The sequence below is a fragment of the Ischnura elegans genome, chromosome 5 (assembly GCF_921293095.1).
Source record: "Ischnura elegans chromosome 5, ioIscEleg1.1, whole genome shotgun sequence".
NCBI lineage: Eukaryota > Metazoa > Arthropoda > Insecta > Odonata > Coenagrionidae > Ischnura > Ischnura elegans.
Window position 1 is genome coordinate 21,012,653 of NC_060250.1, and position 25,283 is coordinate 21,037,935.

General features: G+C 36.3%; 1 protein-coding gene across 4 annotated transcripts in view; it reads right to left on the minus strand.

The window, feature by feature from the left end:
* Window positions 1-25,283, minus strand: part of LOC124158560 (serine/arginine repetitive matrix protein 2) — an 86,550-nt gene that overhangs the window by 14,318 nt on the left and 46,949 nt on the right. The window contains exons 1-6 of one of the 4 annotated variants that reach the window (XM_046533713.1): window positions 20,364-20,944; window positions 17,449-17,760; window positions 15,247-15,312; window positions 5,302-5,493; window positions 4,078-4,201; window positions 344-408 (exon numbers count right to left, since the gene is read on the minus strand). In XM_046533713.1, coding sequence (XP_046389669.1) covers window positions 344-408; window positions 4,078-4,201; window positions 5,302-5,493; window positions 15,247-15,312; window positions 17,449-17,760; window positions 20,364-20,800 — 1,196 coding nt within the window. In that variant the 5' untranslated portion in view covers window positions 20,801-20,944. Of the gene's footprint in view, window positions 1-343; window positions 409-4,077; window positions 4,202-5,301; window positions 5,494-15,246; window positions 15,313-17,448; window positions 17,761-20,363; window positions 20,945-25,283 lie in introns of those variants that run through there. The other 3 variants (XM_046533716.1, XM_046533715.1, XM_046533714.1) reach the window with 3 other exon arrangements.

The following is a 25,283-nucleotide window of genomic DNA, read 5'->3' on the forward strand; positions in this document are numbered from 1 at the left end:
GAATTGAAAATTAGGTTTGATACATATATTGCAATACTATCATCATTGCAGCTAACCAAAGCATTACAGAAAAATAATAAAAATACATAGGAAGTTGAATTAAGTTGAAGAGTATCCACATGATTTTACAAAGAAAATTAGGTTTCCTCCATTTAAAGAACCCAAAATTTTTGTTCCTGACATAAGTAATGCAACTCTACCACGCACTTCCATTTGATGAGCAAATAGAAAAATTGACTGCACATTGGATCCCATGTCAGGATAAAGACTTTAGGAATCAGAGTGGCAGTAATGCCAACATATTCCAAAGACATTTTAGCATACAATAAGAAAGCAATCATACCTGGATGAAGAGCTACTTGAGGAATGCCTGTCCCGTTTCTTAGATTTGCCTTCACCATGTCTCTTCTTTTAGGGAAAAATAAAGGGATATGATTAATGCATTGCAAAAGATTTCATTCGCAGCTTTGATACTCAATAAAACTAATCATAAAGCATGCAATTCTAAACTGGCTTTCTTCATCTTATTAATTACAAATAAACAATGGACCATCTATCATGGTGATACAAATGATCACAGAGACCATGGTTAACAAGTTAGCTCTTCGTTCAGAATTTCCCCAGAAAAATCATCAATGATTACATATTTACATTAAGAGAGTCCCACATTTCATTGTCTTCTTAAAAACAGAATGGATCATTTATTCCGCAAACAACATTACTGACTAAAGGCAGACGGACACAAAACATCAAAATGCAGGTTGGGAATACATAGCAACTATCAGTGCAATCCATCATAAGCATGCAAGTAATACACGAAATCAAATGGTCTTTCTTGAGTGATAAATAATTCCACAGCAATTCTTAAAATGGAGCACACAAATGTTAGCATTTTCAGTGTGACATATGAAAAAATAATATATCAAAAAGAAAGTGCAAGTACAATACAATTTAAACAATTATACCACCACCATAATAATTTCAATACTAATGTTGGCTATACTTACTCAATGACTTAGGAATCCTATACAACGGTGCATGGTGTTATAAATAAGAACAATTATCGCTCCACATTTTGCAAATAATAAAACAGGCTGAATGAAAGAGAGAGAGAGAGGGAACAAGAGAGGGAAGGAGATGGGAAAACAATATAAACTCTCTTGCCTCCCTCTACAGTGAGATATGCATGGTTAATTAATTAACTGACTTTTAAAGTAATTGCAATCAGAGTGGGAATCCTGATGCCATAATATGTTCATCAGCAGAAAAGTAAATAAGACATGCAAGCACGCGAACATTCTATATGATCATTGGGAAAATGAGAACAAGAGATAAATGGAAGCAGAAGACTGCCCACCAAAAATACATATGAATATAGTTTTATAAACGCCAGACAGCAGCATTCACAACTTTGACAACTGCAATGGAGGGAGAGCTATGAAGTACACTGGCTAGATGAGGACAGTCAGTAAGCAAATATCCTCCGCACAATTACAAGTCTAAATAAAATTTGACTCCAGAATAATAATACATGTTGCACTAAGACTATATGAGAAATTTTCTGGGTCTGAGAGACTGAAAGCAATTCAAAAAAATGTGCAACAGCAGCCTCTGAGTCACCTAGGCTGAAAGCATGACATTTCACACATGACTCCAGGTTGACTAGGATGGATCAATTGAAAAAATGAAATTTTAATTAAATGAGCATCAAATAAATATTATGCCGTGAGCACAATGCAGAGAGAAGTGTCTTTCCCTTAATGTTTGACAAATGATACCATTTACATTATGACTCTCAGAAGGGCACTAAACACAAGTACTTAATTTAAATTCATAAGTTCATGTTTTCAATTGAACCATCCTCACACACTATGGCAGCATAAGGGAGAAAATAATTTGAAAAAAGTAACTCGAAGCAATCATAAACTGCAGAAACATGATTGGATTCCACTGACACAAAGTACAACATTGATATGTAGCATTCAAAAATTACATTTCTGAACACATGAAAAAATTGATAGTGATAGTGCAGATGGGGAAGTTCGAGATACATGATTTCATCCACATAAAATCACTAGTCATGATTCATAGTTTTCCATACTTCATTCAAAATCTGCCTTCAAACCAGAAACCCTCTTCACTACGTGAAAGGGAACACTTAACATAAAAACCCACAGTGGACTAAAGGAAAGTATTTAAATCACATGATTTTAGCACAGGAAAAGACCAGGTAATTCTCAATTTACATTGTCAACAAAAACCTTTTGGATAATGTCCTCAATATATATCTACAGTTTAAAAATAGTAATGAAATGATTTACATTCAATATCTAAAGAAAGAAGAATTGATACAGAATGTTCTCTTTCCAGTTAAACATTTCAACCTGTCAACCATTGTAATCATGTGAGAAGGTAATAAAAAGAGATCCACCAAACTATGGCATCCATTAATAATGGCATCCACTAATAAATCATTATTATCCATGATGAATTAATTGACTGGGCAAATATTAATGGCAAGCCGTGCAAAACTATTTTCTTATAAAAAATCTGCATCATTGGGTCAAAATCAAATTTGCCTATTTTTAATCAGGAATTTATTCAAATTTCAACGAAATTACGTATTGGTAACTAAGAACATTTGTAATTAGAAATATAAGAGCACCTATGATTAGAAAATTCTGGCAAAGGCCTTAATATAACATCAATTTAGTTCATCAAAAGCAGTGATGAGCCTTAGCAACCTCTAATTAGGCTGTACGTCCAAAATTCCATTTACATTTCACCAGCAGTTGAATTAATGTTTGAATGGCACTCCTTGGTTTGGCAGGTTTATTTTGAGATAAAAGTTATGCCCAAATCTTGTAACTTTATATTTTATATTTGTTGAAAAAAATATTCAAAGTTGGAGTTTCATGATTTATTTTCTACTGTAAACCAAGAATTACCTGAGTAAACATTCAAAACTATTTTGTAATTCATAATGTTAGGAAAACAAAAATATCTTTTAACACAAAACGTTAAAATAAACTCATGAGACCAAAAATTAGTTCTTTCAATAAAACAATGAAACGAGTTGTAAGATTTAACCTTCAGGAAAACTTGACCTTACAGAATGGATAATTAGGCATGCAAGTTTTCAGAGGTTTGTGAAATTTTAAACTGATGGATACCACAATTATGTGTTTACTAACCAAACACATAAGTCATGCAAAAAATAAAAATTATATCCAAACCATATACATATGTAACAAGAAATGGGAAAATGTGGAGAGACAATCAACTTCACAAATAAACACATAAAGAGAAACGTGAACATTTTCTGTGATTTATCATACTTCTGTTGAGCAAGTATAACTATTTTGGAAAATTATTTACTTTATTTTAGAATAAAAATAGCATGACATTTACTATTTCCACAAGTGACTTAGGCCACAGACTCACAGCCATAAAATTAACGCAAGAAAATGGAATAGATTGGGAGAGAACTTTAAATTATGAATAGAGAAATAATTTTTGATCTCATTTTCATCTTAAAAACTAACTGAATGATTATTACAATGAGAATTAAGAAATGAAATGTAAACTTATCAAAGAAATATACTTACTATTTTCATTATCCATTGGAACCTCCACTTACTAGTTTGCAAAATTTCATAAAACAATTTGTATCAAGTCTTTTTAAGTTCAGGTTATAGTAGGGGTAAGTCTAGTTAAACGTAGAGCAAACTTTAAATCTTGAGGTACAACTAACTATGGAAGGTTAATCTAAGTATTCAACAGTGTTCCCTAAATCGTTTTACCAGAAACATCAAAAACTGAGCTCAATACATAGTGAGAACTACGAGGTTTTCAACATTTTACCATCACTAATGAAATTCGAGGCCTTGGCTATTTCATACAATAGATTAAGATAAAACAAGAAACTGCATTTTGAAATTAGTAAAGACATTTTTACGCCTTAAAAGTGGCCTGTTCATGAGTGAAAGGATGAATTCTAGCACCAAGAGCAATACCATATTCATGGCCATAAAATGTGTAGCACGAGCACTGAGACCCTTCAATTTTGATTCTCACCTCTGATCGAGACGCATGGGTCTTTTCGGTCATTTGGACATCTGGAACAGCCTTGTGGACCTTGGATGACGCTGAACCGCTAGCTTTTTTGGCTTTCTTCTTGTGGTGTTTATGAGGGGATGGACTGCAACATAAATAATACATCCAATTGTACACCATATTGCTCTCTTGCGTAAAGGCCTGATTACAGGATGTATAAACCTGTATGATTTAATGTCCAAATGAATGAATGTGTGAATAAACACGAAAATCCACCGTGTAATCACCCAACTTAAGCAAATGCAAGGACAGAATATAGAACCTGTCCTAATTTGGTTCATGCATTTGTAAATGTTCTGTTACAGTCCACAAAAATCATTCACCCAAACAGACATTAACTTGTATAGATTGATATACAGTATAACCAGGCCTTAACAGCCTATTGCTGGAGCACAAGAGTGAAGCAAAGCACCTTTAATTAGGATAGAGAATAGAGTAACATTCCTGCCCTGGATTGAGTATCAAGAAATACATAACTGAAATGGACAGAGTGAACATACTTTATGATTTGACAATCATTAGATAGTCTTTAATGCCAGTGTAAAATGCTCACCCAAAGCTTAAAAAATGTCTGTCCTCACAATACAACCACCAGATTTTCTTACCATAATAGAAATAATATTATCAAAAAAATTATCACCAATTTTTAAGAAAAAAATTATCAACAGAGAAACTCCTTCTGTAGTGGCCAGACACTATATGCTGAAGTGAAGCTATAGGCTGCGAATATGGCCTCTTCCTCATTCTTTGCAACAACTGTCATTAACACTCAGGGACATGAAAAGCTGAAAGGTCTCAAGGGAATTGCCTACTGCACCTTATTAGGAGGAAACACTGAGGACATACATTACTCTAATAGAGTAATGCAAAAATTCAACATGAAGCTGAAGCCTACGGACACCCATATCAAAAGTCCTCAAAGCGCAAGGTGACCCAGGGAAAGCAAATGGCCCTCCTACTCTGAATGTACATAATTCACAAACCAGTCGCTAATTCTGGATGAGCTCTACCCTCTCTCATTCTGAACAACCTTTGGGTTGAAGCAATGAGTGAGTGAGTAATCAATATTTCTCATTAAAGACTAAGCTTGCAAACATTTCTACATCGTGTCAGCATTCAAGTCCATCCCTGAGTCAATAATTATCAAAAATATTGTGACCTCCATCCGATGTATTTGGCACAAACCTGCTGGAGTCATTATCAGAACTGGAAGCAGAGGAATGGTCCGAGGCACAAGAGGAGGAGCGTGAAGATGACAATGACGGTGAGGACCGGCGCCTCCGACTCTGCCTTTCAGAAGCCTTTTTCTTACTCTTATCCTTGGCTTTCTTCTTCTTCTTGGTCGATGCACCAGACTCAGGCCCAGGTGAATCTGACCTGAGTATAACAACAAATACAATGTGAGCCCAATGACTACATCTAAGAAATAATTTTCATCCATGTCTTTCAATTTCTTTCACTTAATGCTAGTATAAAAAAAACTTTAGTTCGTTTAAGTGAAATTCAACAGTTTATTTATAGAGATTTAAAGGACAGTTAGGATTCATTCCAAAAGATGAATGTAAAAATTAGTTACAGCCCAATGCCCCCAATATTTCCAGGTTAAGACAATACATTCACACACAATTCATCCAACTGAATAAAAAATATAACAATTAGTTAGAGCAGCAAAATATTGCTAAATGGTAGCATATGCCATATGTAAATATAACTACTGATATAGAAGATAAAGTGCCTATAAAAATTCCATGGAAAGAATAGAACCATAAAATAAATTTGATCAACGATCATATCCCCAGCGAGCCACTCTTAAAAAAAAATAAGAATACAGTTTATCATATAACTCATGAACATTCATCTCAGTAATTTCAAAAATGTATTTTCAAGCTTTGAATTATAAGAAAAACATTGTATTATAAAAGGATGTTCACTTGGCATTCTAGTGATATGCAATAATTTTCTTCAAACGCAAAATATTAATTGGATTAACAAAATCAATCAAATGAAAGAGCATATATGTGAATACTGTTACCTTTTCAACCCATCAATAAGGACGGACTTGTCAGAAAAAAAATAGAGAGACGACATTAACAATGCTTTATGATAGCTTTACTTTTTCAACAGAGCACACAATAATTGAGATGACAAATTTCTAATCGAACTTAATTTTTAAGAGTTTTCAGAACTGGAATTCTAACTTATTTAATTTCTGTGCTTAAGAATGGATCATAAATCTAGGTGCTTTAGAAAAACTCCACATTAATAGACCCCTTTTAATTCTTCTCTTATAATTTCACAATGCTGCTTTATTAGTTTAAATGCTTCCAAAGTTCCATGTAAAATAAAATAAAAGTTACTGACAAAATTTCTAAAAGAATTAGCCAAAATGAGAAACCACATGATCTAATTCAAAGTTTTACATTCCAACATGACATGACATGCCACTGTAAACTCATACATAGCCATTAAATGTACTGCTTTAAAAGAATAATGGTCAAAAAAGTAAATGTCAACTTACACAATTAAGTACATACTTAAGGCATAATGCACTCATGATAATATACATGAATTTTATCTAAAAGCATGGAGTACCATTACATAATTACAGCTATCAAAGAGTACACCACATGAACCAAAGAACACGCCCACTAGAATAAGTGCAAAGAAAAGGGAATGCACCTTCAATTAAAGAGTTTAACAGGATGCCGAAGGCATGCACCAAATGGCCAGCAGAGGAAAAATAATTTCTCATGTTCTTAAGGCTGCATGAATGCTTACATTACAAATAGCAATAATTAGAGACTTGCAACAAGTCATTTTCAAAACAATCGACATCCTGTAATAAGAATACATATCATACTTAGGTAATATTTGTAGTTATTTATGATTAAACAATATTAAATCTTTAAATATTACACCCTCTAATTCAGATTTCCTGCAGTTTCACCTTTGTAAATCATACACTGCAGGCTCAAGATGGTCAGATATGAAAAGACTGGGAAGAAGTAAATTAAAGTTACTACAGCAAACTCTTGATTTGTTTGCCTTTTTAATGCCAATATTATTTCATAACTGGAACCTAAAATTTCATTAATAATATCAAATAGGAGAAAGTATGTTTTGTTTACATTTCAAAATCATGTGAGATTTCAAACCACGTGGAGATCATATATTACTTAATATGTACAAGGTGGAATTTCATGACAACTTATGCCCCAAAAACTACTTCAAAACCCTTTATTGAAGAATACTCTCATAGATAAGATCCAATAATATTTAACACAATTCCATAAAAATTACCAGTAGCAAAACTGAATTAATTTTTTTGAGAGATTTATTAAAAAAATCATGAAGTTATGTAATTCAATACTATGAAGAGCTGATTTTTCAGTCACAATGACTTTGTATAATCAAGAGTTTACTGTAATTAATCAAAAGATAAATTTCTTAAATTCTGTTATGCCTCAAAAAATTTAAGTAACCTAATTTTATCAATTCTGCCCTCCCTCTAAGTACCACCTGAGGAGTAGTATGGTAGCGGGATATTTCCCAAATGAGTAAATAATCCACCAGAATATCGAGCTTTAGAAAAGTGGCAACAAAATAGAATGGAGTATACAGAGGGGAAAAACAAAAAAAGATACATATCAAGTATGTATAAGAGTGAAATAGTCAATTACAGATATGAAACTATAAATGAAATAAATTTTATGGGTAAAAAAAACATGCAACCTTTTATCAGAAGACTTATTAACCATTAAGAAGCAATTTTTTCACAGTATAAGTCTCTCTTATCTCCAGTATTATTTAGAAAAGATGATTTCTTAAAGATGATTTTTCAGAAAATTAATTTTTTTGAGAACATCAAGTCTAATTGATTTTATAAAAATAAGAAATATTTGAGCCTGAATTCTTTGTCCATAAATATATTAAAAAAGAGATCAGTAATTATGTATGAAACAGTTCCCAGACATTAATTGAAACGAGTCGATTGGGCGCTTGAATTCTTCAAGCGGGTAATTAGGGGGGGTGGAAACATAGTTGTGTCACATATTTTCGAGTCATGTGCCCATATGTGGTTTAATATTCAAAAATTTCCCCGCCGTTTTTTGAAAGGGTAAGGAACTAAATTTTTCACTGTTAGAAATATTTGTTAATTTCAATATGATTTTATTTGACGGATAATTGATTCTTTGATCCATTAAGTTAACCATTGACACATAATCGGAATAAGGTTTTAAAAATTTCAAGAGAGTGTTGATTATGTGGTTATTTTTCAACTGTTAAAGTCCATAAGCATTGTGATAAGCCACTCTTGAAATTACAACGCAGATTCTTTAGATAAATATATAAAGATATTCCACTTGCAAAACGAATGTCCATAATGCAGTTTGTAAAATACTGAATTGTAACGATTCCTCTAATTTCTTTGGTCTTAAAAAATAGTTATTCCAATTTGCAAAAAAGATTTGGCATATTTGCTATCTTAATCGTATCGAATTATCAAGTATACTGACACGTGCATTGAAAACACGCAATCCGATTGATTTACCTTCCAATCTTTGATCATCAACACTAAAATTCCTGGTCGACTATGTACGTGCATGCAAAATCCTATGTTATAACGATTCGATATATTTTAAGAAAAAGCATAATCGATATGCATCAATCGTGAGACTACATGCAAAACATATTACCTTTGGGAATTGTGAGGAATACCAAGATGTACCAAGAACCAAATTTAATTGGTCCAACGGATACACTATTCAACTTGTGCCAATGTTATGTATTTGTTATAATAATCGAATCCATTCTTCGATTATACTGGCATTTGTATCGTTGAATCCGCAATGCTATTGATTTAACTTACAGTCTATGGCTATCTTCCACAAAATTATATTGGTCAACTATGTCCTTGGATGTAAAATCCTATATGTTATAGCAATACGATATATTTTAAGAAAAAGTAGATTCGATTAATACCGAACGTGAGACTATACACAAAATATGTATCATTTGGGCATTGTGAGGAATACCAAGATGTACCCATTTGCCAAATTTCATTGGTCCAACGTAAAAACTAATCAAGTTTTGCAAATTTGCGTATTTGATAGAATAATCGAATCGATCTTGCGAATACACTGCCATCTGTACTGTAAAATCCGCAATGCTATTGGTTTAATTTTCAGTCTGTGTATCTACTATACAATACCTGGCCAACTATGCCCTTGGATGTAAAATCCTATATGTTATAGCGGTTCGATATATTTGAAGAAAAAGCATATTCGATATATATCGCACGTTAGACAACATGCAAAGCATATTTCTGTTGGGCAGTGTGAGGATTACCAAGATGTGCACATTCGCCAAATTTCATTGATCCAACGGGTATCCTTTTCAAGTTATACCAATTTGTGTATATGCTATAATAATCGAATCGATTTTTCGATCATACTGACATCTGTACGGTAAAGTCCGCAATCCCATTGGTTTAATTTTCAGTCTATGGGTATCTACTATTTAATACATGGTCAACTATGCCTATGGATGTAAAATCCTACATGTATTAGCAATTCGATATACTTTAAGAAAAAGTAGATTCGATATATATCGAATGTGAGACTACGTACAAAACAAATTTTCATTGGGCATTGTGAGGAATACCAATATGTACCCATTCACCAAATTTCATTGATCCAACGGTAAATCTATTGAAGTTATGCCCATTTACGTATTTGCTATAATAATCGAATCGATTTTTCGATCATACTTACATCTGTACGGTAAAGTCCGCAATCCTATAGGTTTAAAATCCAGTCTATGGGTATCTACTATTTAATCCTTAGTTAACTATGTCCTTGGATGTAAAATCCTACATGTTTAATCAATTCGATACATTTTAAGAAAAAGTAGATTCGATATATATCGAAAGTGAGACTACTTACAAAATAAATTTTCATTGGGCATCGTGAGGAATACCAATATGTACCCAATCACCAAATTTCATTGATCCAACGGTAAATCTGTTGAAGTTATGCCCATTTACGTATTTGCTATAATAATCGAATCGATTTTTCGATCATACTGACATCTGTACTGTAAAATCCGCAAGGCTATTGGTTTAAAATCCAGTCAATGGGTATCTACTATTTAATCCCTAGTAAACTATGTCCTTGGATGTAAAATCCTACATGTTATAGCAATTCGATACATTTTAAGAAAAAGTAGATTCGATATATATCGATTTGTGACTACGTACAAAACAAATTTTCATTGGGAATCGTGAGGAATACCAATATGTACCCAATCACCAAATTTAATTGATCCAACGGTAAATCTGTTGAAGTTATGCCCATTTACGTATTTGCTATAATAATCGAATCGATTTTTCGATCATACTGACATCTGTACTGTAAAATCCGCAAGGCTATTGGTTTAAATTCCAGTCAATGGGTATCTACTATTTAATCCCTAGTAAACTATGTCCTTGGATGTAAAATCCTACATGTTATAGCAATTCGATACATTTGAAGAAAAAGTAGATTCGATATATATCGAATGTGAGACTACGTACAAAACAAATTTTCATTGGGCATCGTGAGGAATACCAATATGTACCCAATCACCAAATTTCATTGATCCAACGGTAAATCTATGGAAGTTATGCCCATTTACGTATTTGCTATAAAAATCGAATTGATTTTTCGATCATACTGACATCTGTACTGTAAAATCTGCAAGGCTTTTGGTTTTAAATCCAGTCTATGGGTATCTACTATTTAATCCCTAGTAAACTATGTCCTTGAATGTTAAATCCTACATGTTATAGCAATTCGATATATTTTAAGAAAAAGTAGATTCGATATATATCGAACGTGAGACTGAATACAAAACATACTACCATAGAGTATCGTGAGGAATACCAAGATGTACCTGTTTACCAAGTTTCATTGGTCCAACGTACACACTTATCAAGTTATGCCAATTTGCGTATTTGCTATACTAATCGAATCGTACTTTAGACACTGCTGACATCTGTACTGTAAAATCCGCAATCCTATTGATATCCCTTCTATGGTCACTCCCTTATCCCTGCCTTCTCTAATATCCCCGCTTTCAAAATTTAGCCTATGTTCTTATATTGGTGACGTAATTGGACGGGATGCGTGTATTTCTTACGGGGGCCTAATACAAAAAGATATAAATTCAAATCGATGTATCTTCAGTAGGAAACATAATTCATCTAAATAATGTATGTGTGCGCATAATTCATTTTTTTCCTTACATATTGTTAAAATTTTTATTTCCGTAACTATGTAAATAAGCCCAAAAAATGGCTCAATGGAATACAACCTTGTATCGATCATAACTTCGAGTCTAATCAATCGATTCGCCTGATTTAACTTTTGTCGGATGAATGACATTTTCAGTCGTATTTTGTATGACATTCATGTTCAAAACTTGATTAATAAAAAAGTTATTAGCGATTAAAGCGTATCCAAGGAGATTCGTATCGATATAACTCGCACATGAATCGATCGAGCGGAATGGTCATCATTGCAAAAGTTGACCATTTTAATAATATTATTACTCTGAAAATTTCATTCCTCTAGCTTAAACGGTTGCTAAGATATTCAAGATTGCATGCTCCACAAAAAAATGGCGACAATGATTTTTCGCTTGCAGGACATTTTTCGGAATTTAATTATGAATAACCCAAGAGGGTTACGGCGAAAGTAAGCTCAAACGTGAGGGATCGGAGATCCCTCTAACGGTTTTTCTTAAAGATTCCAAATTTTCATATGGCACATGTCTCAACGCCGAAATCCAAGATTGAAAATTCGACCACCTCTACAATGGAAAGTCGAAATCGTTTATTCCTCGGAATTGTTTCGACATATGAAAATTTCGAGATAGCCAAAAAATCAACCAAAAAATCTAGTATCTTGCGTTTCAAGGAATTTGTCCTGTGATGATTGCAAGTTGGTCAAAAAAAATCCTAACGTAGTGCCATAAGAAAAGCATGGGGCACTTTCAAAAAATCATAAAAAATACTAAATATTAATTCATCGCATTGACAACCACACCACAAAATCAACCAAAAAATCTAGTTTATACCAAGGGAATCTCATGTTCCTCACATATTTAAAAATACATAATAAAAGTGAAAAAGTTTTAGTCCCATAAGGCTCCCATGTTAATTCAAGTCGATATATCTCGAAAAGTTATCGACTTTTTAAAGATTTCAGATTTTTCCTCCCGATGAATTTTTTTTTACTTTTACGTCCAATATTCCATATACCCACACATATCACCAGTTTGGCTACTAATTTGTATCAATCACACAATCAGTGAATCAAATCGCAGCTATTATAGGGACGTTAATATGCTCAAGATTTCCTTACTACAGTAAAACACACTAAGTGTCACACAAACCAATATATTTGCTTCCTCATCTTGAGAAAAATGAGGATTAAGCAAATGTACTGGCTAGGAAACAACATTTGCTCAACTTCATCATTCAGCAATAATTATGCTTATTTTTCGTAAAATGTGAAATATGTAGATGTTACATTAATTTAAAAAAATTATAACACACAAAAATAGATCTATAAAATCAACTAAATACAGCATTTTATCTTACGCCCTACATTTTCTTGATGTATCATCCACATTTCTCTTTTGTATCCCAAAGAAATACAGTGCAACCTCGATAAAACGAGATCCCACGGTGCTCCAATAATCACTCGCTATAGCGAATTCTCGCTTTACCGGAGGTGGAGCAAATAATAGCCAATATACCTATTGCGACCAGTTATACAGGACAGGAGTGGTGCGACGAGAGATAAATTTCTATCCGATAACCGTAATCATAAATCCAGATGAAAGGCAATGTTTTTTTTTGCATTATTAAATTTCCTAACTCAAACAACGACTAACTATTCAAACAATTTATAAGTGCCGCACTGAATAAAAATCATGCAAAGCATTGTTTTTTGGCCATGGTGTCTGCCATCAAATGCTTTCTACTCACGCAACTCACGGATGTGCGGGTATGCTGCCGTCTGCTTTCTGCCGCCCGAGGAACAAAAGAAGATCAAGCATTCGCGAATGTTAATGCCACAATATTTTAACCAAAATGAACTACTTATTTATATCGACCGACAGTTTACTACATGAATTTGAGACTGAGCACTCCATGTTTTCTTCATTTCTAACAGATCGCAAGAAATTACAGAGATAAGGGACTTTTGGTGAAGGTTTTCCGGCGATCTCTCTGGCGAAACTCTCGCTATGGCGAGTGCCAACACCAAAAGGTCCTCGTAAAAACGAATTTTTTAACATCTCGTAATGGCGGGGGTCTCGCAATAGGCCGTACTTGTTTTAACGAGGTTCCACTGTATTTAGCACTGAAAAGTTAAAATTACAGATCAAGCTTACTATATTATAATTTAAGAAATTTTTCTTTGAAACAAATAAAACTAGTACGTCAACTCTTAAATCCTATATATGTTTTTACGAGAGAATCAGAGAAGGTTAAAAAGCTGTTTCCAAATAAAATAACGTTTTCTAACAGAATTGAATAGGATACATAAACCATGAATGCCTGAATTAGAATCAACCTCTTATGTGGATGGAATTTTTAAGAAATCAAAACACTGCATATCACGTTTAACAGAGAAAATATTCATTGCTACCCTGACAACTCAATATTTATTAAATTATGACTTCACGTTCACTCTTCCCTGAGATCTGGACTTTTTAGCACACACAGAAAAAATTGATCCACACACATAATATTTTTCTTTCATAGCATCAAAAGCAAGCAATCAGTCAAAACTCATGGGCCTTTATGTGAACCATTTCACTTTCACAGTCAGATTGAATGATGAAAATTTAATTAAGATTCATTATTGACAACTAGATTAATTCCAGGTTTCAGCTTTGCTATGCATACATTTGACTCAGACATTAATACAAGATTCACTGGATAGATACCTATTTTTTCACGGTAAATATAAATTTAGAAATTCATTTTCATAACATGAAAAATGTTAGAAAACTAGTAAAATCAAAAGCTTGATGTATAAAGATTAATTCTGCACATTTTTCCATACTTATCATCATAGATATTATAGTAAATGAATAAATGTTAACCCCAGGTCATAAATTTCATCTGACCAGAAAAGAAAAGATGAAATCAAACACCCAGTTACCATTTTTTTTAAAACGACTTCATAAAATTTTTCCATAAATTTCACATGGTCTACTAATTACTGACCATTACAAACACTTTCAGCATTTAATGGGCTCCTTATTATGCCATGAACGAAACAGCAAACTTATATTTAAAATAAAATACAAGCAAAGGTAAAAAATCAGGCTATTCTTTCCTTAAGCCTTAGAATTTACATCAGCTGCACTAAAAAACAAATACTTAATAATTTAAATAAGTACTGAAATATATTTGAAGAAATACAGAAATGCAGTTTTAATACCGACAAGGGATTTTAATATGATGATAAATAAAACGTTGACTCATAATCAGGCATCCAAAGTCAATACAAACATACTTGAATAAATACATACCCTCAATTGGTTCTTCCCTGATCACTACCAAAGAGATCCAAAAAAAATATATAGAGTATGAGAGTGAATAAATTTATCCCTTCCAGGCAAACTTTTCCACATGGTAAATGGATGCCTGAATCAACAATATCTTTTGGGAAATTGATTAAAGGTTCAAATAAAAGGCGAACATCATAAGCTTACCTAATATTCCATTAAAAATTCCTTTGGTAAGTACTGTTTGTAATGGAAAAATTTGTATGGGATATCAGAAATGTTTACATTAAACCAAATATACAGAGGTATTTACACGGGATCAGGTAAGTAGCCATTAAAACAATATATTCCTTAAGCTGTAGATTTAAAAATATGCACACCCATTTGACACTTTGAAAGCAATCACTGAATTTAAAATATTGGTATGGACCAACTTTACATATGCCAAATGAGTACATATTAATCCAATTTTCCCATGAGCAATCAGCTAATATTTCACAAATCAACATAAAATCCCCATCCTCAATTAAATAATCAGTATACTGCTACTTTAAGGAACATTACTTGTCTCTTTTATGCCTCTTCGAAGACTTTTTCTTCTTCTCTTTCTTTGGCTCTGAGCTTGAAGAACTGTAAATAAAGAAAACAATTATATTAATTGTGAAAATAATAAAACAGCTTTAAATGGATTACATAACAACTAGATTTCATCAACAAGAGGGAGTTAAGACTAAGGTATTGCACGGAAATTTAAGAATGAACAGGAAACATTCATGACAACACACAAGCTTTTGGGCAATACTAATTTCATTTACTTTCAAATCAAATAAACTTCCACAACAAGAACAAAAACAGCTTTTTGAATTCTTGAGGGATCAACATCCAGGCTTTAAATCATGATTTTTTCAATGGATATTATTCAGTTATGTAAGTAGATAAGTTGTTATATGGGATACCTAATTTTGTTGCATGTTTTGAAGATTCGCATGTCACCTTATCTCAAACTATTCAAGCACAAATCCTAGCCCCTGGACAAGACATTGAGTAGTTTAATCTACATACAATAACAGCAGATTAAAATATAAAAAAGAAGAGAAAAAAACCGTCAATAAAGGGGGGAATTGTTAACACTATTCATCGACCAATTGAGTCATTAGGCATGTACTTCAGGAAAATTCCATTCCACGCGCCAACTTTTTCCATTAACCGCTACACCTTGCCAATTTCATTTTTATGCATAATGAAGCAGTTGACACAATGCATGAAGCAAAACATCTCAGAGAGACAGTAAAAATTTCTACTATGAAGTCATTATACATACAGGCAAAGATCTAAGAAGCCAAACTAATATTGCAATGCCATCTTGCAACATTGTACCATTGATTGTATTGGCATAAGAAGCAAATGCTAAGGCTTGCTGTATGTCCTCAGATAGTGCTCATGCAAGCAACATGTGAAATGGAGCACCTGGATGAGCATCATTGATATTGATCAATATAAAGGAATGTACCTTGGCATTTTAAGCAAAAAAATCTAATCTCAACTCATAAGCCTATCAACTGACATACAGTGATGGTAAACTAGAACCAAAAGATTCATTTGTGATTTCTAGCCTACCTTTTCACCCGAATTACTAGAGATTTAAAAATCTTTCAACTATAATTTGTACTCAATCATAAGGGGCTGATGCTTACAGATATATTTTAATAAATAAAATATCGTAGAACTTTTCCACAAAATTTTTTTACTGCATACAATGCGTTTCGGCTCACTGAGCCATCATCTGGTAAAAGACTGTCTTGCACCAGATGATGGCTCAGTGAAACGCGTTGTATGCAGTAAAAACATTTCTGGAAAAGTGCTGTGATCTTTTATTTATTTAAATATTTCTTACTTCCACCAATTAAAGCCTGAATCTGTTGAACTTACAGATATGTTACATATCCGAAAGTGAAAGGTGTGCACAAAACTGTGTATTACAGACAAAAAATGCAATCATTAGATGTTTTTGGAACTTAGGAACTACAAACACTTATGGGTATCTCAGGCATGCTTGCAAACTTCAGTCGAAAAAATGGGAACATTTGAGAAAGACCTTAAATATCCTGAACTATATGTATCAAAGTAGCATTGTAACTAAAATAAAAAATCAAATTCCACTAATAGAGTTTTTATTCATCAATTAAAATTAATAGCCCAAGGATAAATTAAAAATCAAACATGCTGATATACTACACAATTCCACCAATTACTTGCTTTTTTTCAGCTTTGAAAATGGCACTTCATATCCCAATGGACCCTAAGATGTAAGAATTGGAGGCCTCTACCACAATGCAAAATACAGTTGACTTCTGCCCAGGTAGATACCTACAAAAGACTGAGACAAAGGTCTCCTTACCCCCTCCTCTGGCTGGAAGCTAGGGTCAAAAAGGTGGGGGTGTGAACCGCTTTAGAGGAGGTCACACACTACTTTTTCCCTGAGCTATGCAGGCCTCTACCACAAGGATCTCTTTTGCCTTCCCTCATTGCATCAACATGCAAGGATCCTCCGGCCGGGACATGGATGACCATAATGGTCAGTCAATGGCAATAATCTGCATCACACAGATGGGCGTGAATATGGGCATGGGCAATAAACAGAGACAATTGACAAAACATGCAGGTTTCCGAAATCTGAAGTGCACTGAGTGCTCTTGGAGAAATCCACCTCAATTTTAAATCTACCAATCTGAGCACAAGTAGTGAATAAAGAAAGAGAAGTCATACCTGTCCCTCGCCTTCTTCTTCCTCTTCTTGCTCTTCTCCCCCTCTTTGTTGGATTCCTTTGCTGGTTGAATAGGCTCGGGACTGGGGGTCCTCACCAGAGTGTACTGCTTGCGAGTGGCTGCTGCAGCGGCTGCAGCAGCAGCCGTGGCCACTGCAGCGGCCGCAGCTGCAGCACGGGCAGCCGCTTCTTTGGCCCTTCGGTTGGGATCGAGGCTGCTGCCCTCCACAAAATACTCCGATATGCCAAACGCTTCACGCAGTTTGGCATTCTTCTCCTGCTGTGCCTCAGCCACTTGATGTGTTTCTCTGACACTGTAATTAAATTAGAGTTTGTTCATTAGCAGAGATACTATTGAAAGGCAGAGAGAGCAGATAGTAACAATTTTTGTAACACATTTATCTTAAAATTTTCCTTTGTGTAATTTTCACACATTTTGTGCACTTCTAAGTCACTTCGTATGGTTATTCAGCAGCAGGTTATACAGAGGTTATGTATTTGAATTGAAACTTAACATAACATTAAATTAGTACCCGAAATCCAGAAATGATACTCTTGGCTTTGGCCAGTCAAATCACCCAAAAAAACCATCTTATCCCCTTTTCAGAACATTTTTTGGTGAACACATTTATGTGATACCTTCCCATATCCTAACCTGTCTCAGGAATATTTTTTTAAAGCTAGTACATACTAGCGTTATCCACAAAATTTAAAAAAAAATAGTTAGTTGAGTTAAAAATTTTCTCAGAAAGTAAATCCAATTTAAATTATCTGTTGCATATTACAAGCATGAAAATCTTTCAAATGAATTCATGTCAAATAATTTCCCAAAGCTTAATCTTACATCTTCTTGGTATAAGGAACATTAGAAAGTGTCTTCCCTATTTTTAAGCAAAGCCATGATTTTTTTAAATGAAATAGCATCATGGTCAAATAAAGCACATATAGTCTTTATCCGAGAATATCTATTGTCTGATAAATGGATTAAAATATATCAATCCCAGATAAAATTTCTACAGAACATTAAATCAATTATAATACATATTTGTGAAGGTTGATCTGTGACTTTACCAAGTGACATGGCCACAGAGAAGTCTGCAGACCTTACACTACTTCCGTGGTAAGCTTCACTGCATAACATCTATCAGTAACAAGAATGTTCTATAAATTTACTGTTGACTAATTTAACTCTAGTACCTCTTTTAACTCTATCAATTATTAAAAGCAAAATCTTCCAATACTTTAAACCCAAATATACGCTTTAACAACTAAAAAATTACAAGTGACAAAAAAATACGAGATTGCTTTTACATAATTATCCAACTACCTTGTGATAAAATTCATATAAGTAGAAAACCTGTTCTTCAAAGAATCTGAAAGACATTTGCTAGCGGCGAAAGTAACCCCATAACTATAAACAAACCCTTCATTTTCAAATGCACTGCCTAATCATTCTCTCGAAAAATACATAGTCGGTCGAAATGCTGTTTTCAGGGATGAATTCAAGGGATCGGTCGAATTTCATAACGAAATCAACACTGCATTTCATTTCCACTGCATGCAATACCGCAGGGGATTGATTTTCTTCGCGAGAGCAAATAAACCACGGCGCTGTGAGAGGGCGGCGGCGGCGGCAGCGACGGTGCGACGCGATTTCTCGTGGGGCATCCCTTCCCTTCCTCTCGACGGCCAACTCCCTCCCCCTCAAGTACCCCTGAACCCACTCACCCTGCACCCCCTCTTCGGCATCGACCAGGCTCCCAACAGAAGCCACGCCGCGCCTGGCGCCCGCTTCCGATTTTCACTCTCGGGATGCAAACACGGCGAGATCTCGCCTCCCATGGTAGATTCATAACGACAGTCATGTTTCTTTCCCTTGAGTTATTGTTATACTACATGACGCGGACTCGCACACGCTGCTCCCCGTAACTGTTATGGGTGCTCGCTGTACAACGCGAGAACGGAGACAACAGGGAGCAGACAACCGTACCTGAATCATTGATGCTACTGTGCCAATATTTTCGCAAAACAAGAAAGAAATGAGGACGCGTTGCAGGTAGGTGTTGTACGCAACTAAGCTCCCAAAGATATTAGGGGAAGTCTTCCAATTGATCCAGACGAAGGGTTTCAAGAATGAGTGAACATGAATTTAGGAAAGCATAAATGCAATGATTGTTTCGACCGATGGGAAGAATAATCAATAAAAATTAGGGGTATGTATTCCACGAGTGTAAAAACTCCGAGCACAAAACAATATCTCCCAGCGATGGCGACGTTTGAGACAATAGGCTTTCGCTCCGATTCGATTTAAAGGTCCATCTATCCTTCTAAAGAAATGGTGTTAGGTGCTTAAAAAGAAAGGAAAAGGAGGTAGGGTTGTTTGGATGGTGGCGTAAGAAATGCTCAATCATCAATAACACAAACCAGCATGACAAAAAAAAGCGAATGAATGCTAAGCCAGAAGGAGAAAAAACAAGAGACGATCGTGAACCTCCATTTTCGTAAATGCAACTAGATATTGAATCGCATCACACGAAAGGTATTGTTAGCAAATAACAGCCCGTGGTGCCATATCCTCAATTCAATCCAAACTTATGAACTGGTCAAATAAAAGAGAAATACGGTTGACATCCATGAAAAGCTTCCGGATGCCCCAGCTAAACCAAATTAGATCGATTTGGTACATGCTAGATACCCGCTCCTGAGTCCAAAGGGAGAAATGATAGTTAAACCATGAGGAATCAAACGCATTGTAGATGGTTCGATTCCAGATAATTCAAATGTCCAACGCAAGACTGTATGTATGAGGATCGTTTAGAAACGGACTAACGGGTACGTTTGAAAGTAGAGGACATCGCATAGAATGTTTTCAATAGCCTTGTAGGAAGAGATATTTCTCTGGAAGGGGGATCACAACCTGATGACCGATCGGAGCATTGTCTTCCGCCTCCTTCGCGATGGAGCCGTGAGCAGGCGGATTTGGAGGTTGGTGACACGCGGCGACAGCCCTGCATCTTCCGGGGGCGAAGGACAGTCCGTCAGCGGCTGCTGCAAAGTGTTTTGCTGCTGTTGTAGCTGTAGGCGCATTAGACAGGGGCACCTACAGCACCCCCCGGCGTGGGGCTGGGGCAACCCCTGGGGAGGATGGTCGGCAGAGGGCGGAGCGACAGACACGTGGCCGCCGCTTCCGCCTCCGCCGGGGGCGGGCCTCCCTCCGCCCCCGCGGCGGGCCACCACGCTGCCGCGCCAAAGGCGCTCGAAGAAGGCAGCAGCGACCCCCGGGCCCCTCGAAGGCCTGGAGGCACCGCGACCGCCCCTGGGGCCTACGACCCCACCGCTCCTCAGCCTCCCCATTGCCGCGCATCCGATTCGAGGGACGAAGAACAGTCAGAGCGGGCCAAAGACACGCACTCGGAATTAGAAGACTTGACCGGGATGGAAACTTGGCACATGAACAACACTCATAACACGCACACACACACACACACACGGAGATAGCAATATACGAATATAAATTTATAATTTTCAATATATGAATATATATATATATATAAGATTTGGATATGGAAGACTTGATTCCAGGAAGACTTGGTTGACCGGCTCGGCGCTCTGCATAAAAGATCAGGCGCCCGCCATTTGGAAGACTTTGGATTTATTTGCAAGGCGAGGCTGGGGCTGTTTCTACATGGTGGAGGCCTTCGCAGGACCCCTGAGGGTATACCGGGCCCGCTCGGGGGCCACCCGGAGGTGTGGGGGACGTGCCCGCGCCATCGGCACCCTCTCCCGCGTCTCGCACACTCAAGCCTCTCGACCGCCGCGGTCCAGCGGAGACTGCGCGGCGGAGATGACGGCTACTCCCCCGCCACCGCCTCTCCCTGGCGGGCGCTCGGGTGGAGAGGGGAAGCGGAGAGCAGAGGGGAAAAGGGAGGGTTTGTTTGTACGCGCCTGGCGCGGAGAAATGAAGAAGCGAACGAATATGACATCCCGTGCACTCATCACTATTCCTCCCTGAGGAACGAGGTAATCCATTCCTAGGGGGCATCAACAACCTAGACGATATTGGACGGTCTATTTTAGAGGAGCAAAACTTACTACCATCACGTAGACTGTTTCCTTAATTAAGCGACGAAAAGGTTCAAACAGAGCAGCCGATAATCCTAGCCATTAACTTCAGTGGCGTGGCCAGGAAGGGTTTTGGAGAACAATCTCCTCGGTTAGTGCTGTGTCTAGGAGTGAGTTCCTCGCTATATAGCTATCCCTCTTGATCCTTCCTTTCCTCGATCATTCTTAGGAGGTGAGGATCTTAGGCATTCCTTGCGCCAGAGGGTGTGGGAACGCGGAAATCGCGCCTCGGACCGGACCGCGCCCAGCACTATTTGTGCTTTCTGGGATAAACTGCGTAGCAAAAAATCATGTGTTTTACCATGACCCTCGAGTAATGGAGATAAAAATGATTTTTTCATCAACGTTCGGTTTTCAGCGACACTTTACTGAGAAAGCTTGACAACGTAGGAGAGAACCAGCCATGTAGTCCTTGATGGAACGTGCGCTGGGTTTTCATTTTCTCTATGGTGACCATTCGTCATAATAGAAGAACAAATCAAGCCCTCACACCCCAATTCCACTTAATAGCCCAGAAACCTTAACTAAAATCAATTTTATGAATTGTTAAATATTACACAAGTCTTAGCAGTGGCGTGAATTACATTAAAAACTAATTTCTGCTAATGTTAGAAGGGGAAGGATTTTATCAAAAACTGTAAAATAACTGCTTATCAAATACTTTAACGTCCCCAAAAAGTCAGAGTCATATTAACTATACTCTCGTAGAATAGCGATAGGGTCCGCCTGAGGCTGAAAACTTTAAAGATTCATAGCTCAAAACTGTAATGTCATCGTTTCCATTTCACAAACTGATATCACTAATCCCTTGACATAGAAATAAATAAAAAAATTATAAATACAACATAGTCATCATCAGGATTAATCAGATCGTCGGTTTCGACGCTAATTTCTTGACGGAATAGTTAATACTTCAATATACTTCAATGAGGGGCAGAGGGTGTTCGAGGTAGATAACATGTCATCGTGATTTCAGTCACCCTACTTTATTTTTTTAACACCCTTACTTTACTTTTCTCAATGGGACGATGCAAAGATTCATCTTTTAATAAAGTTTTGTAAAATAGAAAGAAAATAAAGAAAAACACAAATACAATGCACTTGTTTCCACATTTATAAAAATAACTTTTTAAAATTCTTTTGATGGTTACTTCAGTCACATATCAAAATAATATTTTTCGGCCACTCACAATCAGCATCGCTGAAAGCAAATTGATACATATTTTTGGCCGCTAATAGCATTGCCGAGGTCAGTGAAAAACGCCGCCACCGAAAACTCCACGAAACTCTGAAAGATTTTGGCGGAAAAATTCGCTAAATTCGTTACTGATGAGACGCAAGTAATCACAATGCAGCTCGCAGATTCATGGCGCAGATAATAACAATAAATACCGCATAATATTTAACCACTTCACTGGTGAAATCGGAAGACTCTTACTAACCATAACTAATGTACTGTAATGAGTTTTTAGCAAGAGAACCAAAAACTAAACCAAACGGAGAAGCTCGAAAAAATTGTTTCTCATTTAAGTTAAACCTCAGTTTACATGAGTCAAAGCTTATACTGTCTACAGTATCAGGTAAATCCACGCAATGAAACAGAGAATCTTAAATATTCAAGATTTCTGGAACATGGCTCCTGATAATATCTTTATGGTGGTTTTCAGGAATTTTACGACAATCATTCAACGATGGTTGAGTTACATTTTGTAGGAGAGGCAAGTTATCACGCGAAGGCGACCAATCTCTCTACACCCACCCAAGAAATATATCGCGGCTCCAAATCGGCTAAGGGTCGAGAGATAACAGAAGTTTCGAACCTTAAAACTAACAGAGGGGAGAAAATAACACGCCGCGAATGGTGAATTGAGTTCGACTTCTTCAGAAGTTTCACATTCATATTTTCGAAAAATACTTCAATTATATAACTTAAATAATGATGACTACGCCATCTTCGCCCAGGTCTTGGCATTTTGAGCTTGGGAAGAAGTGATAAACATCGCGATTTGCCAGTGAATACGAACAGCTTGTTTTATTTTTAAGATATTTCTCCATCATTTCTCGACATTGCGGATATTAACAACACCTTTTGTCAAAGGACCCTGAAAAATGATATCGCGATGAAAGGTAAGGTCAATTTGTAGAGACAATTCTGACGAAAAAACTTACGAATAACGGACGTGAGAGACAATAAAGACTATAAATGATTCAGCCACAAGCGATTTTTTTTAAAACTATGGGGATAATGTGGTTGATTTGAGAATAAATGATTAAATTTTCTATGAACAGTTTGAGCCCGTTCAAAACCATGATCTAAACGGGAAAACTATTAAGACCAAGAATTTTTTTTCTAATGATAACCTCGATTTTTTCCATAGAAAACCCGACGTTCACTCCAAAAAAAGCAGGCAATTTCCGATAAATTGAGGCTGAAATCTTCAAACGCCATTCGGCAGGGTCAAATTTAGTCCGATCCAGCTGACTATTTCCGTGGTTGGTATAATAATGTAACGACACAAAATTTCGCCCGCACTAACAACTTTAAAAGAATGATATTTTTTTGGGAAACCTCTCTTCAACCAGCGAATATACACGCCCGCGAGGAGCCGCAGATGAGACTTTCTAATCAGCGTTTGTGGCGCGATCGAACGCGGTGGCCACTGGGAAATCACCCGGCGGCGACATGGATGACTACTACCGGGCGACAAAGTGTCTTCACGTGGGGAAGCTCCTCGTTACGAAGTGAGGCTCAGTGAGGTCGCCTCGAGGTCGTTCGAGGATTGGAAAAGGTAATATGCCGCCCGCTGCAAGTGAGCCCCGAGTGTCATTCGCTTCCGGAGCAAACAGAGCGGTGTCCTTCGGAGGTGCACTCCAATATCGCGGGATTACGGCACGAGATCGATACGGGACTAAATCTTGGGAGAGGTCGGACACGATGCGAATTGGAATCAATCGCCCCTGAGCCTAACTATTTTCTTTTTGACTTTTTTTCCGACCCGGAAATTCCCATCACTGTCACACGTACATTCCCAGCACCGTACTCTACCATTTATGCAGGGTAGGAGAGCGTATAGTGGCATTGGGTAACAATCTAATGCTTTAGGATAGTCGCCAGAGCAAGTTGCCTCTTTCTACATAATCATGAATGCCCTTCGTAATTATTACGCGATTTGAATCAGTCGAAATTCCGCACCCGTGATTAATGTTCGTCCTAATCTCCACCTGATTTTAATTTTATTCCATCAGTGGCTCATATACTGGAGGACAGGGGGATGCAGTGACAAAGAAACGAGGAAATTTTTCTGTATTGAAGTTGTCTACTTCCCGCCACATAAAGAGATATCGCAGTACATCCTATCCACCTACTAGTACTATGGTACTTATTTAGTTTTTTTATTTCACATTAATAAATATACCATAAAGTCCACTTCCGACCACTCACTCATACAAGTGTTTGGGGGAACGAGACGAGATACGACAAAAAGTCAGACATGAAAAAATTGTCATCACAGCGATAAATTTGTTTATGCAAACAAAAGGAGCAGAAGTGAAATAGGAAAAGTGGAAAAGAAGAGGAAAGAGTTAAGATGAAAAGATGAGAAATATAAGGTAGGAAATTTACAATGTAATTTTTGAAAAGTCAAATTATTCATGGCTTGTTTCCATATAAACAAAAATTAGTTTACATCACAGCGTATTCAAACGAAAAGAAGAA